Below are 22,288 nucleotides of genomic sequence, written 5' to 3' on the forward strand. Positions count from 1 at the left end.
GCAGGCCTTAACTTGGGTGTTACTAAGTCACCTCTGACTTTGACATCTCACTCTGCTGGTACCTGCTTTGTTGTTTGGAGAAGAGAGGATTTAAATTTGCTTGATTTTCCACTAAAGATATTTGGGCTTCCGGTGGGATTTGTATGCAAATGCAAAGACCTCTCTCACCTCCTTTATTTACTTATTTATTTTTAAGCCAAAGCTATATTGGATGCCTAGAGATGTCTCTGTCTTTTGCTGTGGGACTGTGAAGTATAGGTAGATAGGAAAGCAGGGACTTCAGTTACAACAACAACACGTCTGAAGATACCAAGATACCGATGTATTTTGCAGCCCTGTGTAAATAACATCTACTGACTAGTGATGATATCAAAAGTAGTATTTCTTTTTTGTTGTTTTTTTTTCTTTTAGCTTTTCACATTTCCGATTTTTTCACACCTGTGCCATCCATTTCTCTCTCTTTTTGAACACAAAAGAGCTAATTGTCAGTTTAGAGTTTATGCCCTCAAAGCTCTTCATTTCCAATCCCCAGGAATGAAGAGGCAAAGCAAGTTTTATCCCTGGGCCAGCAAATTTCTTAGTTTTGCACAGCTGCCCTGGACAGCAGCTGAAGATCCTGAGCATTGCACCTGACTTTCAGGCAGCTGGTTGCGGCTGCTCCCCAAAGCAAACAGTCTTGAGTGCCATGCAAGTTGAGACACGGTGTTGACCAAGACGATTAGATGCTGGGAGGAAGACTTACTTGTTCTCCTTATCAGACCCTCCTAGCACACCATGTAAATCAGCGTCTGACCTGGATTTGCTCAGCTGGTTAGCTGCACTTGCCTATATCACGGTCCCCAAATTAGAATATTTTGATCAGACGATTACAATGAACAGGTTAATGATTTTTTTAAGAAGCCATTATGAAAACATTCTGGGATTGCCTCTAGATAAAAAAGGACTCCAGCTGGCAAAACTATCCAAGCTACTATGAAGCAAAAGGCACAAAGGTGCAGCAGAGCATGGAAAGAATCTTGGGCTTCTCAGATTTCCTTGGCTTTAATATTAGAGTTGGACAGGACACTTTATGCTGTGGACTATTCTGGAAGAGAGAGAAGTTGGAAATACAAAACCTAGATCCCTCTCTGGACTTCCAGGATCTGCTCCCAGGCAGGGGGAGGAAGGACTAACTTTGCAAGTCAAGAGCTGCATCTCCTCAGAAAGCCCAGGAGTGCTCTCCTCCATGCAGTTCACTTGAGTCAACCTGCTATTCTTAAATGGCACCACAAATCAGAGCTTGCCTAAGCCTCATAGCACTGTTGAAATCCTATTACCAAAGAAAGACCCAAATAGAGCCATTTATCATTGTCTCCTAGAAATAACAAAGTCTTGTTTATGTTTGTATCATGCCTAACAATTGCACAACATCAGTCTTATAGTGAGTAGCAGACCTATGCAGTCATCCATGTTTTACAGCAAGGCTGGGAGAGCCAAGAAAAGCAACACTAAGTTTATCACACAACTTAATCGAAGTGACACGGAGATGCCATCTTTTATTGAAACTGCGTATTTAATGAAAACATTGTGATTCAATTAAATCAGCTAATTTTCTAAATAGCAACTAATGATTTACAGTAATATCCCTGAGTGCAGTTCAAGGTCAACTAAAAGAAGAGTTTTGAATCACTTCCCTCATTTACCAGACTGAATATAAGCAGCTAATTAGATAACTCTATGAGAAGATCACAGTCATTTTCTCATAAGCATTTTTGTACTCCATCCAACTTTATCCTTTATACAAGGCACCAGATGAAACTAAAGCTTCAAAATTCACTGAATCATGACCCGGGCTTCTTTTAAATTCTTTCGATCTCTCTCTCTTTTGATGGGAACACACTATTTCCATATGGAAGGAACTAGATGTGCACTTCGAGCCAACAACTGCTGAACAAGAACCACTGGACTATGCACGACACTGCAGGGAAGAGGCGCTTCTTCACCCAGAGGGATGTCACCTATCACCCTGAGCCATCCCAGGGATGGGGACAAGTTGGCCCATCAAGAAACAATGGGCACGTGACAGCTCGCACTCGAGTTTCGCTGCATTGCCGCAATGCAACTTCTCCATTTCAAGTGCCAAGGGCCAGGACAAGGGGTTGCTCCCAGTCATTTCTGAGTGGGAGGAAGCCTGGCTCTGTCCAGCATGGAAGCTGACCCACCGTTCTTGCTCTTGCAGCACAACTGTCTGGCCTGCTGGTGTCTCCGGTGGTTTCAGTAGTCTAGTGATAGCAGCAAGCAGGACATCCACGATACCAAATGGAGCAAGTATCTACCCCTTCCTTCTCACTAGCAACTCATCCTGGAGAAGTCTGACTCCCAGAAGAAATGGCAACCGAATGTAACTGAAGCTGAGCCACGTGCAAAGACCAGAGTCCAGCCCTGCCCAAAAATTATCTAAGAGATCAGAAATGCCAAAGAGGAAGGAAATGGGCTAGATCCTCATCTGAGAAAGTCACATTGATAAGAACGTTCTCCCTTTCTTCCCCTTTTGCTAAACAAAATTGGGGAATTTGCAAGGAATCTCGATCCTCCCACTAAAAATTATTTTTTCAATGAATTTGCTGTTTCCCCCACCAAAGAGCTCATCCAAGCATCGTTCCTACCCTTTCAGGCTCCTCAGAAAAGCAAAGACCTAGGGAAAACACAGAGCATGTTCATCTGTGCCACCACATACTGAAGCACTGCGATGAGGCTTCTGCTCTCTCTCCTGATAGGAATATAAGCTTGGCCCTGCGGTCTGGAGGAGGGGACGAGCCTGTACAGAGAGGCCACAAAGCAACTGCTCCTGTTAATCCTTATTTAAAGTGTATTTAAGAGGCTCAAGCGAGGTTTACACATTTCCACGGATTTTGTTCCAACTCAAGGAGCAGGAATGACTGCCCCCTCAGACTCAGTAACAGCCCCTGTCAGAAGGGAAAAAACAAAATCCGGTCCCATTAATCAGAAAAAGCTTTAAGGGAGATATAATATACTTACCTGAGACAGTAGAAGATTTGACATTTATTCGCAGGGGGCCAGTGTACTTTTTCAGACCCCTCCGTAATACCCATTCAACTCTTTCTCGCAGTGCTTCTCTGCAGTCCGTGGAGGAGAACCAGAATGTGAGCAGAGCCTCTGCCACCACACCACCGGTATCGGGGCTACAAACCAACAAAAAAGCATTTGGTTGCCTTCAGCTCATTTCTACATTTCTTGGTTTTATCTTAGCTCCTCCAACGATGGCAATTTAACATAAAGGATTAAATACATTTTCAAACATTTTGCAAAGAGAGAAGGCAGTGCTTAAAAAAAAAAAAAAAAATTCCAAGCAAGTCCTGAATGGTCAAATGCTTACATACTTAGGCTAGGAGAGGCGTGATGCTCTCTATGAATGATTGGCCAGACCAGTCCTGGAGTTTAAAAACCCATTGGTGATTACGTCCTTGGGACATAAGAACAGCAGGGAAGGAACTGATTTGATAGCAGTGGAAAGCTAGATATGCAGGAATTCAAAAACATCAGGCAGACGGTTAGTGGTGTCTAGACAGACCCCTGCAGGGCCCTGGACATGCACAGAAGAAAAATCTCCTAACATCGTCAAAAAGGTAGTCAAGGGAATAGCGAAAGGCTACACAATTCCACCACTGCAACCTTATGTGAAGTCAGGGTGTCCGCTTACATTTTTGGAGAATATGACTGATAACATCATGTTATGCAAAGACAAATGGAACTCAGCAGCACATTCACAGTCTACTTATCACAGTCCAGAAGATGGACAAAAAAGGTTTTTTAAACAAATCTTACTGGGAAGTATGAGCAGGATCCATGCTGAGACACAGAGTTCCCCAGTTTGAAGTGGTTACTTGTGATGGTGTGCTCCTTTCCCCCCCCACTGATGTGCTCTCTCCCCCTCACAGAATCACAGAATCACAGAATCACTGAGGTTGGAAGGGACCTCTGGAGATCATCTAGTCCAACCCCCCTGCTCCACCAGGGTCACCTAGAGCACATTGCACAGGATTGCATCCAGGCGCATTTTGAATATCTCCAGAGAAGGAGACTCCACCACCTCTCGGGGCAACCTGTTCCAGTGCTCTGTCACCCTCACAGTGAAAAAGTTTTTCCTCATGTTAAGATGGAAGTGTCTGTGTTTCAGTTTGTGCCCATTGCCTCGCGTCCTGTCGCTCGGCACCACTGAAAAGAGTCTGGCCCCATCCTCTCGACACCCTCCCTTCAGATACTTATACACATTGATAAGATCTCCTCTCAGCCTTCTCTTCTCCAAGCTAAACAGGCCAAGCTCTCTCAGCCTTTCCTCATAAGAGAGATGCTCCAGTCCCCTAATCATCTTTGTGGCCCTTCGCTGCACTTGCTCCAGTAGTGCCACATCCCTCTTGTACTGGGGAGCCCCTCAACCTGACCTCCCTGTAAACAGCACATATGTAGGGGGCTAATTGAGCATGTGCCAACTAAGGCCCATCTAGTATGCAAATATGACTATGAGTCAATCATCTCCCCCCCCATAAATAGGGGGCAGCCCAGAGCCCACTGAGCTCTCCTGCACAGCAGCAGGCTGCACTGCAGAACCTCCCCTTGAGCAGGGATGTCTCTCAAGGTTACTCCTCAAGGCTGAGAGAGATTCCTTACCCACGACAGATCCTCGGTAAGTGATTAATAGCATGCTGAACTTTTGCGAACTTTGCAAAACTTTGCTGAGTTATATCTCTGACTAATTGTGCACATAATACCTTAGACATAAACCGTTGACCAAGTCTGGGACTAGGACTGGATCCAGCCGCACCTAGGCTCCTCTCTGAAGGAGTTTAGAAAGCAAGGGGGTCCAGTCTGAACCTCGTGACTCAACAGGAGGGTCTCCGTTGCGCACGCATCTGACCCTGTCCTTCATGCAGTAAATAACTGAGTGAACCTTACCAATTGAATCTCATTAAATCGTTCTCATTCACGACTGAATTTTGTTAAGTTGCTGTCTTACTGCAATAAACGTAGTGCTGCTTCCCTCTTACAAGTGAAGTGAATCACTCCTTTCGCGACATTACTGCAAAGCCCACGTAAGATCAGAGGAAAGGAAAGAAAGAATCATATGAAGGTCTGAATGTACCCAATGGTAATACGTATTTCTTTCTAGACAGAGCATCAGATACCAGCCTCTGCAAGAGATTGAACGCTAGACTGCAAACACCAAAGCGTCTAATCTGGCATATTAAATCTTGCTCTATGCTTGTAGATGCCTCATGCCTGGTCATCACGCTGGCAAGGTTAGAGTGCATACTGAGAGTCTTCTCCTTTCCTTTGCCTCTTCTTTTCACCAGAGCCAAGAAGCAATGACACAACTCACAGCAGGTGGAAGCACAGTTATCTTACATTGCATACAGAGGGTGAGATAAAAGTGGGTCTTAAGCATCATTCAGACAGGAAAGGAAAAAGAAGTCTTCCAGTTTAATCTCAGTATCTGAGAAATTTGGAATAAAATAAAATAAAATAAATAGAAAGCAAGTAGCTTATACACCAGTCATGCAATCAGCCCATGATCTTGGGAAAGGACACGTATCAAAACAAGACAGATTTTCCTGCTGTCACCAGAGATGGGCAAGGAAGAGGCCTTGTGTTACTCGCACACCCAAGCTGTGCTGAGTGTCTCATGGCTGAGCAGAAAGACACATCCCTTGCCTCAAGGATCCCACAATTGAGACTGAGTAGCTATACGTGAACTTTGCAGCAGGCTGTTTTTTCCCCCGCAGTGCCAATTTCGGCATGATTGCCTCTCTATTTATTTTCCAGATATTATCTGCTCCAGCTGTGGGTGTTGCTCAGCATTTCCGAGGTGTTCCCTCACCTCTTCCCCCACTCCTCTTCCTGTGCTGTGCCACGCTGGAATTACTATACCAGCTCTTGCAAGCACACCACACCTCTGCAAACCCTCAGGTAAGTGCAGCCAGCCTTGAATCACTCACTGCACAGTGAAGGGCCAGAGCCAAAGGCACCTAGTCAAGGTATATTTTGTCTTAGACAACTGTGGGCATTATTACCAGTGCATTATTTATACTGAACCAAAATTATGCACTGCACTTTCCAAGCAAATTCATAACAATGACCCTGCTTGGAGGAGCTGGCAGTCTAAGCACTTAAAGCTTGTAGAAAGAGATATCATCTTGTATCAGGCCAAACGATGTATTTGGAAAAACGAACAAGCTCTGGCACAGACAAGCCTTACATCAAACATCACAGCAAGTACATCTGTCTGTCCTCCGGAATAACAATAATGAAAGATTTTACTTTTCCCTACAGGTTTGCCTCTCAGATCCACCTTGTCTACATTTGTATCACTCTAACAAGCATCTAAAAACATTTTTAAGGTTACGTTTAAGAATGACTTGCATGATTTGCCTTACTGGAGGTTAAGCTAAGATAGAGCAGGAGGAAAGGATTTTGTGAATTGCTGAAGAAGAAACACATTTACAGCAGTAAGATCTGCAGGCTGCTTTCAGTCTTGTAGGTTTAGTGTGTGATTATGAAAGCTAAGATGGGAAAAAATCCATCCTAGGTTCATGTATAAGGTAATGGGCTCTGAGCTGACCATTGCCACTCAGGAGCAAGACCTCAACAGTGGTCAAAAATGCAAATCAAGGAAGAGATTCAGAGCAGGGCAACAAGGTGGCAAGAACAGCTCCTGCAAGGAATGACTGAGCAGGCCAGGACTTTTGGCTGAGAAAAGAGAGGAGCTTGCAGGGTACGGGAGAGAAAAGAGATATGATTGGAGTGTCCAATACCATTAACTGTTGGGAGAGGAGAGATAGAGATCTTCACTGCCTCTTCCCAGTGCAAGAACTAGGGGCCATCGAACGAAGCAATGACCCGAAGGAGGTGTTTTTTTACGAGGAATTCCTTTCTAAAGGGTGGAGGTACAAGAAGTTCACGAGTCCAAGGGGAGATTGGACAAGTCCTTGTGAGAGAGCTCCACTGGGGGTTACTAACCAGACAAACCACAGCTACTTCAAGAAATCCCAAGCAGCAAATAGCTGGAGACAGGAAGAGTACATAGGAGCAAATATCATACACGTCTGGCTTGCTCCTACTATTCCCCAAGTGTCGGCTTTTACAGATGCAATATCAGACTAGAGGGTCCTTCATCTGAATCAGCACAGTGGTACTTGGGTCTTCGTCAACAAGCCCAGCACAGCAGTGAACACTAAAAGTAAAATGCCATCCTCGTTATAGTGAAGGAAATACAGGTTTGGAAATGCTTTTGTATTTTAAGATAGCTAAAGTTATATTTGCTTTATTAGCTAAAGCTTGCTGAAGATCTGAGCACAAATGCATATTCAATTTGGACTGTTTATCTTCTGCATCAAGACTCAGAGGAGGACATGGTTCAGAAGAAGATCACACTCAGTTGGGTATCATGCTCTGGCCATACACAAGACCCACCATACTAAGTCAGATCAGGTGGCTCTCCAGTTGGGCTTGGTGAGCATTTCATTGCATCTCAGCTGTGCGTGCTTATTATAATCTCACCTACCTCACTCTGACTAAGCGTGAGCGGATGTATTTTTTCCTTAAAATGGAATTGTGAAATGTCTTGTCCATCTGTTGAAAAAAGAAAAATGCAAGTTAACAACAGAAAAATAAAAGCAGGGTGGATGTCTGCTGGAAGGGGCATTCAGAACATGGTATTTGGTTACAAACTCACGGATTACAGAGCAGAGAAACAGCATCGCACCCAGTCTCAGAGGAACATTTGCCACAGATTTTCCCACATTTCTTTCCATTTGGCCTAAGGCACATCATAAAGATCTAACTTGTCTTTCTAAATATCCTATGAGTACATCAGTGTCCCACTATACTACTGTCCCCTCCACTCCTACATGGTTTGCCACATGCTAGGGGACCTTTCAAGCAATTCCCATCAGAAACAGGGAAGTCCAGGCCTCATTTTATAAAACTTCAGGAATTAATCTGCAAATAGCCTCTTTGCTAGTGCCTGCTTAACCGCATCCTGCTTTAGACAAAATGCTGTCTTTCAAGATTGTGCGATCCATCTCAGAGACAACATCGCATAATTTAACATGGCATGAAATTCTGCCAGGAACAGTTCAGGATCACTGGAGGATTGAGAAACAGCAAAGTCACCAGGGCGTTATGCAGTTCCTTGTATCAGCAAGATCCAATAAATCAAGTGCATACATCCTGTAAACATCAAATGTATTACAGAAGAACCACTTAGAAATGCTTTACAAAAATTGTAAGATTTTGCAGTCTTTAGCCCTTAAAGACTGGTTCACTTAGAACCAAGTCTGTGGATTTTCAGCCTTTTAAGGGAAAAAGAAAAAAAAAAAAAGAATGAATCCCGAATTTCTCGCATGTTGCATTCTTTCAGATAGAGAAACAGGCATGTAAGAATGAAAACTGTGGGTGATTGCTTCCAGAGAATAAAAAGCCCCTCTTTTCCAGCCTTGTCTGTTGTAACATTAGGCCTGACATTGCTGCATGGTAATACAAAACCAGAATAATTTCAAGATGAAAAATGCACATTCTTCAGTGAATTTTAAGTTGAACAACATGCATTAGTGAAGAAAAAAGAAAAGTTCTTCATGGTCATGCATTTAGCTGATGTTTTATTTTGCTGTTACTGGCAGCTATCGGGAATTACTTGCGAATTTGGAACAATGGACAGAATTCAATGAAAAAAAATAAGGCAGGTGTATCAGCTGAGACAAGCTACTGCATACACACAATGCACTTTATCCTGCCACACTGCAGGTTGCCAGCTGCTACCACCACAATTTATGAGGCATATGGTTAGATATCAGTCAAGTGCTTTGTTTCCTGTAATTTGGTAGCCAAGCTTTTCTTCCAAAAAGCTATCCTTGGTTATTGCCAGTATCGGCCCTGAGATACAATGTTGGGGTTTGTTTGTTTGTTTGTTTTTGATCTTTTATGATTACATTTCTTTGTCTTTCCTATTGGAGAGCAAACCTCCATAACCCCCAGACCACCTCCTACATGTTCTGTGCAGACTGATCCTGAACACCTTGTGCCGCGACGAAGAGAATCATTTCCAGGGGCACATGACAAAACACTGTGACATGCAACGCTTCTTACAAAAATAATCTGAGGAATCCAGAGGCAACTGAACTATCAGCAACAGACTTTGTTTTCAGAAAATTCAGGGTGAAAGGGGAGTTAGAGTTATTTTTATGGTGAGATCATTACTATATGATTTCCAATGATACCACTATTACTGGATTTGTGTCGCTTTCACTCTCTTGCCCAATTCCATGTCTGAATGAGAAGGAGCCACTTTCCTCCTCTTGTTACATACTGTCACTAACATCCCCCTCTTTAGAAATCACCTCACTGATAGATCATTGGTAGATGAAAAACGCTAATTGGAGAGTGTTTCTGTTTCTAGCCATCCTTGGAAGGTCTTCAGTAACATCGGACCTGGCCTGGTGTCTTTCCTTCCGTAACCTGCTGCATGTTATCAGGAGAGACATGCTAGCCGTGCTTCTGCACTATGGCCCCTCCATCCTCACCTGCTGAAAAATCCATTTCTGACAGATACAGTCTTGTCCCAGATCTACTTTTTCCTTCAGCCAGGAGCTTGGTACCCTGAATTCCCAGCAGTAATCTTTGTATTTCAAACTTACGTAGGAGCAAACATTTTAGGGAGATGCCTTTTGCTAATGGCTTGCAAGGATTCATGGTGAAGGTCCATCTTGTGTTGCTTGCCATAAATCTTCCGATGAAAATTTTCACACTTGTAGCCTACAAGAAACATTTCTCTCTGGTCGTAGCTTTCTTTTCAGCTTGAGTCACAACCCTGGGAGCAAAAGCAACCACAACTCCATCCAGTAAGTAGGTTGGACCCAATCCTGCCTCGGTGAAGCATCTACACTCATTTCAACCACCTTGTTTTGGTTACAGTCATTCAAAAGAGACACTGCAATGAATAGTTCCCTTAACTTCACCACTGATTAAGTGCGTCTCACTTATTTTTCCAGTCTTTGTCTAGCAACTGCTGAACGGTGACAGTTGCTGCTGCAGGCAAGCCACCACTCCTAACAAGAGTGCTAATTCCTGCTCGTTTCACATGAACAGCATCTTCCTGACAGCTTTCATTTTAGCATTCTTCCAAACAAGATTTTCTTTGAGTTAATGTTTTCTGGCTAGTTTAGTCTAATGCTATCTGGCATTTTCTTAATTCAATTTCAAATCCTCTATCCTTTTACAGAATTTCTCTTAATTCAGTACAATTTTCCATGAGAAACTGGACTTCACTCCTGAACACTGGTCCGTCTATGCCAATACTGTAGCTAATCATGGCTAGTACCAAATATGCAAGAGGAGGGCAGGAAAGTCTAAACCATGCAAACCCAGCCATGAAAGAAACTCTTCCTTGCTCCTTGTAGCCAGAAATTGTCTTATGCCTTGAAGCACAAGACTTATTTTTCTATCCTATCTTGAATAACTCAGGATCTTGTCATTAACATTTTTTTTCTGGTGTCACACTATGCCATCAGAGCCAACCTTCTTGGCCCTCAGAGCCACGTACCAGAACCTTTTCACAATCCAGAGCCAGGCGAAATGACCTACCTCCCTGGGACCCAGGAAAAAAGCAAACTATGGAAGTAGGTCGCGTGCAGCTGAGATCACTCCATGCTGCTGTAGCACCTGGGCTGGGCTGGCCCTGCTGTGTAGCTGGGTCTGGAAACGACCCAAAATGGGCGGTAAAAGCAGGCCTTGCTTGCTCCCACTGTGCACTGCTCTGCTGCTGCGTGCCAGGTAGCAGGATCAGCCGAGGGTTATCGTAAATCTAGTCTGACAAAACTTTTCTCCAGGATATTTGCTGAGCCCACCGAATTGCATGTGGGGGATTATCTACGTTATCTGAGCTATACAAATCCTCTCGCTGTTCAATACTGCTACTCTTTTGCTGACTGCCAGTTTAGTTGACCAGCTCCCAACTTACTGCAGTCCTCCCTTTTGCCTCTTTTGGATAGAAAGCCCATTATCAGTGACTTATTAATTTCTCCATCCTAAATATTAAATGGACCATGTTGGCTGGTTCAGTGGCTTTCTCCAGTATTTTGTAGTAATAATATAATATGAATTACTCCCCTCCAGTCACATTAATTCTGTATCTAGTGCCAAACTCAGTGACCAATTTGCACCCAATTTTGCAGCACAAAATGTTGAGACCCCCCATAAGTGGCCAAAAGAGCCAGCTGACCATAATCCCAATCCAGAAGCAGCTCACTTGGGAGCCTGAGATGTCTTAGAGATTAGAGGGAGGGAGAAGGAGGGAAGAAAGGGACAGAAAACCCAAATCTGGCACTATCCAGAATGACGATACGGACAAAGCCATGCTCCCCGTCGTATCAGAAATATCGATTACTCTGAGCACTGGTGACCCCGGAGCCACACTGCTTTGCTCCAGGTGACAAAAACGGGCCTGAAGGAGAGTGAGCATAACAACATGTGGGCCTCGGGCAAACCAGAAGATCCATCAGAAACCACATGCACAAAGATGACGTGTCATACCCAGCATGGCGGGCAAGAGCAGTGCCGTCCCATGTGGTCGAGAAAACTAGCACAAACTCCCCAGTGTTTGAACTGGCTGGACCGCTAAAGCTAGGAGGTGAGGAAGCCCTATCTGACCTTGCACTAAAATAAGGAGCACAGCTGGACGGTTGACGTGTCACAGCTGCAAAAGATAAATAACTGACCTCGTACAACCATTCCTAAAAGAGATCGGTCTCTCAGATAGGAGAAATTTTTAAGCGGACTGATACGTGGGATAATGTCAGGATTTAAAGTACCATGCTCATCCCTAGTGCAACCAATCTGAGAGGCATGTCCTGGCATTACAGTTTCATTATAGCCACTGTAATGGCGACAGCTGGCATTAAGGTCACCTAAGTATTCCCATTCCTACTCCCTGCTTTCAATTGTCCTTAATTAGCTTCCTAAGACTTTCACACTGCAAGCGAAATTTTGTCAGCTTGGGGAGGAGCTCTTGCCAAAATCTGGAGCAAATGTGGGTCAAAAATCTGTAGAAGCGCTTTTGCTTGTTCAAAGGCTGTGCTTTTCGCACAGAAGTGACAATCTGGCCTTTGTTTTTTAAGCAGTGTGTAAAGGTAAGAAGTTGAAACCCAGGAAGGAAAAGTTCGTAGGAAAAGAGTGATTTTATGAAATTTAAGAAAAATCCATTTTGATGTAGTCAGATTACAAGCGCCCAAATATCATCAGTCACATGAGAACAGTATTGAATTTGGACTCTCCCTCTTGACAACAGCGCGCTCTAAACGAGTCTCTCAACCAGCCCATTTTCAATCTCATCGACACCATTCACATCTTGAATCACTTCATTGATTTAATTGTCTGCAAACAATGCAGCAATTCGGGATCCACGGGGCTATAATTAAGATAAGATTCTACCCTTAATCACACACACTATCAATAAATGCCCTTTATTTCATTCTGAATTCCTTTTTCCAGCTGAGGTTTCTATCCATTTTTCTCATGCACATTTTAGAGCTTTTGTGGCCACACCTGGGTCTAAATTTGAGTTATTTTGTTGGGGTGAAAAGGGGAGAATTTGGCATCCTTCCTGTTATGACTTGGCAGGCTTTGTACATGCTTATTAGACCTTCTGGTTGATGAACCAGGGGGAAAAAAAATCATTTTGTGGACCTATTATTTGAGAAAATTACTTTGTATTAAGAATTTGGAGAATCAGTGAATTTTAAGTTAGGAAAAGTTGGCCATTACATTAGTTATTTCCCATCTTAGTGTACAGCATGCTACATAGGTCTTTAAGACCACACCTGTAGCACTCACCGTAGCCCATACTGAAAGCTGCAGGTCTTGTAAACCTCTAATTCCAGAGCTAAATGAACAGGTGAAACCGTCATCTTGTCCACTGTTGCCTTGTCAGGTTTTCCAGCAGGCTGAATTGTGGGGAACGCCACTTTTGGCTTTGTTCCTAGCCCTGGGCTCCCATAGAGGGCACCCTCACTGTACTGTGCTAGTCCAGTGGCAGCACTTCCAACCACAGGAACCGGACCCTTAAAATAAAGCTTTTAAGCAGAGGTCATCAAAATATCCAGTTGATTTTTTCCCCTCAAGATATTCCTTAATCTTAATGATCTCATACATAGATAAACCAACATGATTTTTTTTTTCCATCACATTACATTTTTTTCCGGGGAAAGAAAAAAGGGAGAGTATTAGTAGAAAAAAATAAAACACAGTCTTTGAAGAGCTTCATTTAAGTAGCCTCACTTTTGAGGCATTTCTATTATAGGCATACTTGTAGCTAAAAATGTCTTCAATGAAAAAGAAAATGTCAATAGACCTTCTGACCTTCTCAGCTCACCCGGGTACTAGGCAAATACTTGAACAGCTGAGTGTTTACACATTCTCGGGCTTAAATAAGGATTTAGGGTTTAAATTTTGGGATCCATATCTGAAAACACAGCCAAATCTCTTCCTGAAACTTATTACAAACAGGAACTTCCTTAATTCAGTTTAGTTTGGGTTCTGTAGGGCCTGAGAAATCCTTGGAAAGATTTGGCTGCTGCAGCTACCATAATTTCTGTAATCTGACCAGTTTATCTGCAATATTCTTGTACGGTTCAGGGGCTGAGAGGGGAGAAGAGGGGAATTACAAGGAGGGTCGGAAACAGCGGCTGTGCAGCAAATGAAGCTATATGATACTTCTAGCAACTCTTGCTTCAACTTGCAGTAAAAAAAAAAAAAAAGTCACATTAGACCTTTTGGGACTTCTGCACATCCCCCGTCTCAGAAGACATTTGGTACCACGGCTGCGTTAGCCCTCACTGCCAGGTCTCCCACAGCAATTACAGTCTTTAGGAGCATTTCCGAAACCTGCTAGCAGGGGGACTACTGGCTTGGCCCCCATACAGCACTGACCAAGCAACCCACATGCTTCTGAGCTTTGCTGTAACCCACATGTGGAAGCTGTGGCCAATGCACCTTGAGTACTTCTTGGCTCTGAAGCGATCTCTGTTCTGCCTTCCTCCATCTCCCAAATACACACATTTCTGCTGTGGGAAGACTGGTGGAATGTCTGGCCCCAAAAATGCCAAGCACCGTAAAACAACAATCTCATCTACTTGTTCCCTGCTACTGTTCTTTTCACGTAGGCTTTCCCTGAATTTGGCTCAAATGAAAAGCTGGGCCAGCACTCCTCACTTTGACCCTGTGGATCTTTAAGTGAGGTATTCACAACCCAAGTGATACAGGGTCCTTCCTGATAGCATGATGATGGCAAGCTTATCACTAGGTACAACGCAGAAAGCTAGCCTTCCAGTTACGAGTAATGTCTGGGCAGTTGGGTTAGTCTTCAACAAGACAAGATACCAGGTGCCAAAGCCCTGCTTTCTGTGGGAGCATGAACATCTGCCTGGGAGCTGGAAGCAAAACCACAAAGATCCTTGAGTACTGGGATGAGCAAAACCGGAGGGTGACTAAAGGGTGAGGTGGGTCCTTTCCTGTTCACCTGCAGGCACGTGGACACTTCCCCTCTATCTCTAGGGATCTTCTCTTGGGCACCGAGGTGGCTTCACGCATTTGGCTCTTCAAGTCTCTCCAACCCAGCTCCCTGCCTGTACCGCAGAGGCGCCAGTGCCCTTGGGCTGGCAAACTGCGGCGTCACACAGCTGTGCCAGAAGCATGCCAAAGCAGTCCAAAAAATCAGCACTGCCCCGCTCAGAACGCCAAGGCTGTAGAGCATGAGCTCCGCTTTGCCCCGTGGGGTGCCCAAGGGGCTGAGCACAGGCACCTTGCCACCTTGCAAGCCCTGCTGCGAGCCTGCTTGTCTGCTTCTCTAGGTCTTCAGAGAAACGCATTAACAGCCTCTGAAGACATTGTCAGGGGGCAAAACTGTCCCCTCAGGGGACAAAGCTGCCTCCCTTCCTTACCACCATCGTTACAGAGATTCATCAGCAAGTCCTTACAACAATGGAGAATGGGCACAGCCCTCAAAATGACTTCACAGCATTTGCCAGTGGTCTCCTAAGTGCCTGTGCGATGCCTGGTAGAGGGCTCTGTATCTGCAAATTGAAAACTCATAATTCAATTCTATCTGGCAGGTCATGTTTCAAGAGCTGTATTCATTAAAAAAGTTCCCCCAGTGTCTGCACTTAAGGACACTGAAGATTCTCTTATCACTTGAAATCATTTCATGAAGATGTCTTTTTCTAAAAGAGATGTCCTGACACACAACACAGAGTCCCGAGGCAGGAATTTCTAGATGTCATGCCACGACTTTAATAGGAATGTGGGGACAGCTGGTGGTTGACCAGGCCCTGGGACTGATTTTGAACCATGGAGGGGATGAGGACAGCCCAGGTGCCTTGCAGCACATGAAAAGGAAGATGGGGGAAATCCATGCCAGCCCTGCGGCCCTTGGGGCACTCATGGAGAGAAAACAAGCCTCACAATTAGCCAAGCAGGCAGCCACGCTATGCTCCTACCTGAGGAACATCTGGTCACCCAACCCATGGCCTGGCTTAACATCACAAGCCAGCAGGAGAGCATATGGAATGAGGGGCAGAGCAGAGCCCCAGAAGCAGGGGAGGGTACTGTTTCTGCCACAAGAAACCATGAAGGGAGTCGGACACATGAGCTAGAGTAGGGAGAAGCAGCCCAACAGCTGGGTGGGAATGGCTCTGGCCAGAGGAGGAGGCAGGGAGGTCATAGGTGCCTGGGAAAGGAGGAGGAGGAGGAGGTAGGCTGTCCTGGAAGAGGGGTAACTTTCTCCCAGAACGTCTAGGAGAAAGCATCAGAAAGTTACTGTAGCGGCAAGAAGAGCAGGCAGGTACATTTGCAAGTCGCTGGTGGGCAGGATAAAAGCTGATGGCCATTTTTACTGAGCGGCCAGCCAGGCTCTGAAAGGACCGTGTGCTGTGGAGTGCTTGGTCTCCACTACTGTCTCACAGCTCCACACCTGCCAGCCTCCAGGTGAAGCAACTCTCATTAAGAGGTGCTTGATGAGGTGTCCATTTTGAGCTCTCCTGAACACAAAACTCCTTCCCATGTGGTCAAAGCTGGTCTCCCACTCTGGGCACAGACAGCATCCCTCCATTCTCTGCCCCACGCACAGGATGGTTGGTGCTGCTACCCAGGGTAGGCAACCGGGATCGTCCTAGTCACTCAGGTCCAGAGCTGGCTGTCTCCTCTGCTCCCACACTTTGGGATGCCATGGAGCTCTTCAGCAGGAGAAGCACAACCAGAAACAGCCCTTCTGAAGTCTCCCCCAGGAGACTGTTAGCGAGGGGGTGGTTGAGTACCCACGACAGCCTCAAAGATGGTCTTGGAAAGTGGAACTGAATGCATTTTGCAGAAGTGGGGAAAAAAAACCAAGCCTGGTGCAGGCGCTAGGGAAAACCTGTGGGTTGTGTGTGTGGGGAAGGAAACAATGGCATTTACGATGCACACGCAGATCAGCCGAGCAGTAAGGGAGCGCACAGTGAAACACAGGCTCCTTGGGGAAGGAGCCCTTAGCCCCGTGACTGTGCCCTATGTATCTGGTTCAGGAGGGGAGGCTCTGGCACAGTGCATTTTAGGGTGGGAAAAGAAGAATGACTGGTACATCTAGAAAAACGAGGAGGCTCTGGCGAGCTAGCACATCTCTTTCCACTGTAGCATTCGATGGGGCCTGCTCTTTCAAGACAGCAGAAAGGGAGTCCTCATGGCCGTTCGCAGGAAGTCTGACAAGGAGCAGAGACCTTTCATCATCCGTTCCTCAGTCCCCCTGCCAGCCCCACCCCACAATATGTTTTCCAGACTTTCCAGTCAGCCCTGAGATGTTGACTGGTGCACCGGCTTCATCAGCTCTCTGGCATGATCCCTCTGCATTCCCTCCCGCCTTCAATGAGATAAGGGAGTTGGGAATGTTGCTCACACCATGGGTGTTGCTATCCAGCTCTGGAAACCGAAGCCAACACCGGGGCGTTTGCTGCCAGACCCGAGGAAGGCACAGGATGACTGCTCTATGGGACCCAAAACGTTTTCCCTGCGGTGAAATATCAGCTCCAAACCCAGCTCCTTTCTGCGTTGTTCTGGGGCCAAACGAAGGAAGCTTCATCAGGGAGGGATTAGAGAAGGGAGCACTTGGCAGGGAGTTGCATGACAGGTAATGTGAATGCTTCTGATTATCAGAGATGATTCACTTCTGTTCACTTTGCAGCAAGCATTGTGAAAGACACTGAGTTTATCTACATTGACTCACTGTTTCACAACATGAGCACAAGGTATCATTCCTACTAATGACAATGCAAAGGCTTGGATGTTCAAAACCTGACCCCAGCCAGGGGAAGACTACAAAGGATTTTCATAAATCCAGACAAATCAGGAAATGTAATGGAAAAAAACCCTCAGCGCTCTCCTCCTCTATTAAAAAAGACAGTGTGAAAACCTTCTGCGAGCCAGGAGTCAGGATGAAAATGCAGATGTTCTAAGATGGCTGTCTTAAGAGATGAAGAGGCTATTTTGGCCTCTGGAAAGGATGTTTTGATTTTTAGCGCCATGAACTGAGTTTTGCTTGGACAGAATCAGCCTATTAGGGATCACATTGTTATTCATTAGCATACGGAGACACTTTAAAAATGCTACAGACAATTTCTTGATCTCATCCATCCTTGTTAGGTGGAATATGTGGAGCTAAAAGAAACAAAGTTTTTGGCAGGGACCATTTACATCAGATGACCTAAAGTACAGCAAAGATCTGACCGCCTTTGAGAGATGGGTAGAAGTTCATGTCCGAAGCAAAGATGGCTCTTAAGAAAAATCACAGGAATGAAGAAAAGGCAACACAGTTCTCTGTGTGTTTGTTATGGCATTACTTATCAGGTACAATTAACATACTCCGAAACGATGTTTCTCGCTGCTCAACCAGCACTGGTATTTACTGTCACTATTGTCAGAAATGCTCAACACCCACAGGGAGACAGGGTTTCCAAAGCATTGGCTTCCATTCAAGCATCGGCTTCCATTCAAGCATCTAAACTAATAGCCCGGCTCAGAGGAAAGCTGATTGCATTGGACACTGTCTGAACAAACTTCTTAGCCAAAATAAGAAGTGCTTCCTTGTCAAAGGAGCCACATTAAAAAACAAAAACAAAGAGGGAATGAAATGGGACAAAGAGATTAAACATGACCCAATGATGTGTTATTTCTCAAAGACTTCTCTCCAACCCTGTGCTTCCTCCCATCTCAGCAAAACACTGTCTCCTTGCTCCAGAACAATAGTTCCTCTCCAAGGTCCTATCACAAGGTTAAAAGGCTGCGCGTATTGGCTAATAGTTGTAAAGTGGTAGCACCTAAGTAAGCTCAGCTTATGTAAGACTCCATAAATAAAGACAAGCACCAAGAGCAGCTCTTGTGAAATGCAGTACAGTCCCAGGTAGGCAAGCAGAGCAGAAGGGAAACAAGCAGCAAAAAGATGACAACTTGATCAAGATCTCTGAGGTCCTCAGCAGCGGAGCTGGGAAGAGACACTAGTGGCGCCAAGTCCCTGTGTAGCACCCTACTGCTTCAGGACAGTGTGCGCCATGGCTCACGTTTCATTGTGAACAAGCGGCATGGCCCTCAATTAAATGCCAGTGGTGAGCGGAGCATTGATTGTCCTATTAACTGAGTATCTGTGCAGGGTTGCTAAACAGGAGGCAAGAGATATCTATCAGACACTGGTGAATGAAACACAAAAAGATACAAGTACAATCACATGCTTATTGCTGTAAAGAGCTGAACTCTATAATTACCATCTGTGGGGAAGTGCAATTTCCTTTCTTGTTTTCTCTTGGAGACAATGCACCTATTTATTTCCATAGCTACAGTATGAGCGAGAGCCTCTCAGCGACATCTGCTATCTGTAGGAAGGTTTCTCAACAAAACGTGCCAAAGGGGCAGGAGGACAGCTCGAGCATTGCTCTCTCAGTACCCGGCCTGACAGGTCAAGCTCCCCACCCCATAAAGGTTTGGGGGTAAAAAAGTATGCTTTTCTTACAGAGAGTGGGGCAGCACGAAAACCTGCAAGCAGGATTGAGCAGCTAGTTAAAAGGCGTACAGGGTACACCGGTGGTCTAACGGCAGGCTGTTTGCTTTAATGAGTCTTGTGTTACCACAGCATCTTTAACAAGGGAAGGGCCCAAAGGTCCCCAACTTACCAGTCTCTCAATCCTCTCGCTCAGGTCTCTAAACCTTCCCGAGGACTGTCGGGACAACTCGTTACTGTACCGGATGCTGGTGATTTTTATGTTGCCGCTGTAGTAGAAGAGCTTCTGATCTGTAAGGGAGAGGAGAGGAACAGGCAGCACCCACAATGCACCCAGACCCACCAGCTTCAGGAGAGGCCTGGGACTGACCTATATCCAGAACCCCAAGGAGTCAGAGAACCTTCACCTGTATTCAAAACATTCAAATATAGCTCCTGAAAGGAGCCTAGGAAGGAGAACTCAGTCCGGTTGGGCGACCTAAGCACAGTGGCCGTAAAATGCCCAACTTTCCACCAGTCATCTTCGTGGCCAAACAGCACTTTGGACCCAACTCATTCAGTGCAGGACTGTGAGCGGTATCTCGCTGGAGAGCTACCCCCGCTCCTGGCCCGCATGCCCACCTAATGGTGGGTCCCAGCGGTCTGCTGGGGACCCAGGAAGGAGCATGGGGAACACCATGGGCAGAGTCGAGCAGAAGGCTCGGTCTGTCCCTCGCTGAATGGAGACCAGCAGGCTCATGTGTTGATGTCATCACAGAAGAAGATCATGAGGAGGATGTGAAAGGAGTGAAAGCGAGTGAAAGGCAGCAGAAACCACAGCCCTAACCACCCTGCACAGCAGGAAACGTTCCTGAGAAGAGATCTGCAAAGATGTTAAACAAGGAAGGAAAGAGCTCTAAAGAAGTCAGTGAGCTTCCCCCAAACAAACTTTAATTAGCCTGATGGAAAGTGAACTCCCAGCACTGCATGGCACCACAAGCACAAAGGAGATGCACTAAATGCAGGACCAGGACCATAAGAAACTGTGTAAAACTTACCATATGCCAGAAAATAAACCAGGAGGCCAATGGTGATGGCTGCTGCCACTGCTGCTCCAATAACAATTAGAGCAATTTTCCAGGGCTCGAGATGTCTGATTTTGATGGCGGGCTGGTGAATTCTGCAAAAAGAGGGAGAAGATTAGTAAGAGATGCTGTCTTTATGCAAAGGTAACAATTTTAGACTTTCTGCAAGTTCTCTAACCCAAGCTTTGTCACTGTTCCTACCATGCAATGCCCAGAACTCAGGACCCCAAAAGTCATGAGAATGGCCTAAAAACCACTGGGTTTCTAGAAGTGACCCACACTGGTTTCTTCTTACATGCTTTTTGGCATGTCAGTTTGTAGGGTCATATTTCTAAGATTTTGTTCTGCTGAGATGAAGGGTAGGAATTTACCATCTCCTTTTACATCTTTTACAGTCACAATTCCAGCATCTGAGGGCATAAGAAAACTCTGGTACAGCAACGTCAGCAGCTTTTCATGGGATAAATTAATAATCAGTTGCCACTGACATTCTGGTACCTTTGCTCCCAAAATCCCTTGTGCAACAAAAATAGTAAAAAGTGTCCTATGTTTTGCATAGCACCTATCCTTTATCCAAGCTGGGATAATTTTCCAAATTAACTCTAGGAAGATCAATAGTCAGTAGGTCAGTATGACATTGGAACAAAAAACTGCCCAGAGGAGCTTACTGAGAACAAATTCTGCCTTGGGCTATGAACTTGAAGACATCTTAAGATCCTTCAGGTCATATTTTCTATGATGTTATCAGCCATTGCAAAATGCAGAATGAGAAGTCAGCATTTTTGGCAAAGAAACTTTCATTCGAGAGCCAGCTGCCTTGCTTGCTCAAACACGCACACACCCTTTGGATGAAGGTATGGCCGTCCCCAGGAAAGCAGGCTGCAGAGACCCTGTCCCGAGGGCATGAGGGGATCTCAGCAAGTTCCCGCATTCACATCACGGCACCCCTGAATCATACACCTCATAAGCCACAAGTTTAAGTACACTAAAATAAAACTCAAATCACTGCAAACCACTTTTACAGTTGTGTGCAGGAATGAGTCAGCAGGCACCACACACTGCGCATCGTATATAAATATCCAAAGCTAGTCCTTTTTCTTTCATTCTAATTCATTGCAAACCCTTAGAGTTATTGCCTTGGGAAACAATTGGTTTAGTCTAAAAAACATGACCTTTGCTTCAATGAAAAAGTGAATGTTCATTTGTCACTGATATCTGTTCTGAGTTACCCTGGCTTGAAAATCTCTTTCATACCTAATGTTCCCTTCACTCCTCCTATCCTCTGGAAGAGTTTTTATTTAACGTCACATCACATCTCATCTTTATTTTTTATTTATTTTTTAATGCATCTGTGCTTCTGCAGCAGGAAAAAAAACCAAGACTGAAACTAAGCAATGCTGTTAGAGGTTGGTGATGAACAGCTCTGAGGTTATTTCTGTGCCTGCTGGAAGCTCCCATAAAATATTAACTGCAGAAATGCAACATGTGTAGGGGTGAAGAGTCAGGACTCTCATTAGCAAGAACATTTCCTAAAGACACTAATTCAATATAGTAACTGTTTTCAATAATTGAAGAGGTTTAGGTTGCTCAACCTCTCTCTTTTATAATTTTTCTCATGTCCCACGTTCCTCTAAGCCTCACATTTCTAGACTGACTGACCAATGGGCTCACAAGCATTCAGACTCAGAAATAGGAAAATGCTCAACTCGCCCTAATTTCTTCATAAAGTGGCCCTTCTTTCCCATGGACATAATGACTTTGCTTATTGGAGAGTAAGGAGGAAACAGGATAAATTAAGTGATTAGAAAAGAGATTTCATAAAAATTTGGGGCAGAAATTTGATTAAAAAAAAGAAAAAAAAGTCTAGGAGACCCACACCTTAACCTCTAGGAGTGCTGTGTCCACTATCCATGTCTACTTGCACCTTAATGCGAGACCTACCTCAACTAAGCTAGACAACTCTCTCTCACCACTGTAGGACTTGGAAACTGCACTCCATGGCGTGAACTTACTGATTTATTGGGGCCAGCTTCACAGATGTGACATGTTCAGGATCTAATGGGACTCAGCTTCTCGGCTGAGGGGTCTCAAAGCCTCCATGGGTTTGGTAGTAGATCTTGGGTGAAACCATGCACACAGTGGTTTGTTCAAGTTTAATTTG

At 45.0% G+C, this 22,288-nt stretch overlaps 1 protein-coding gene across 1 annotated transcript in view; it reads right to left on the reverse strand.

Moving 5' to 3' along the window:
* The window catches only part of LOC106484348 (transmembrane protease serine 11E-like), a 38,083-nt gene that overhangs the window by 11,962 nt on the left and 3,833 nt on the right, over nt 1-22,288 (reverse strand). The window contains exons 2-5 of the mRNA XM_013942516.1: nt 20,101-20,222; nt 19,236-19,354; nt 7,559-7,626; nt 3,019-3,182 (exon numbers count right to left, since the gene is read on the reverse strand). Of these exons, the coding sequence (XP_013797970.1) occupies nt 3,019-3,182; nt 7,559-7,626; nt 19,236-19,354; nt 20,101-20,222 (473 nt within the window). The remainder of the gene's footprint in view (nt 1-3,018; nt 3,183-7,558; nt 7,627-19,235; nt 19,355-20,100; nt 20,223-22,288) is intronic.

The sequence above is a fragment of the Apteryx mantelli genome, chromosome 5 (genome assembly GCF_036417845.1).
Source record: "Apteryx mantelli isolate bAptMan1 chromosome 5, bAptMan1.hap1, whole genome shotgun sequence".
NCBI classification, from domain to species: domain Eukaryota; kingdom Metazoa; phylum Chordata; class Aves; order Apterygiformes; family Apterygidae; genus Apteryx; species Apteryx mantelli.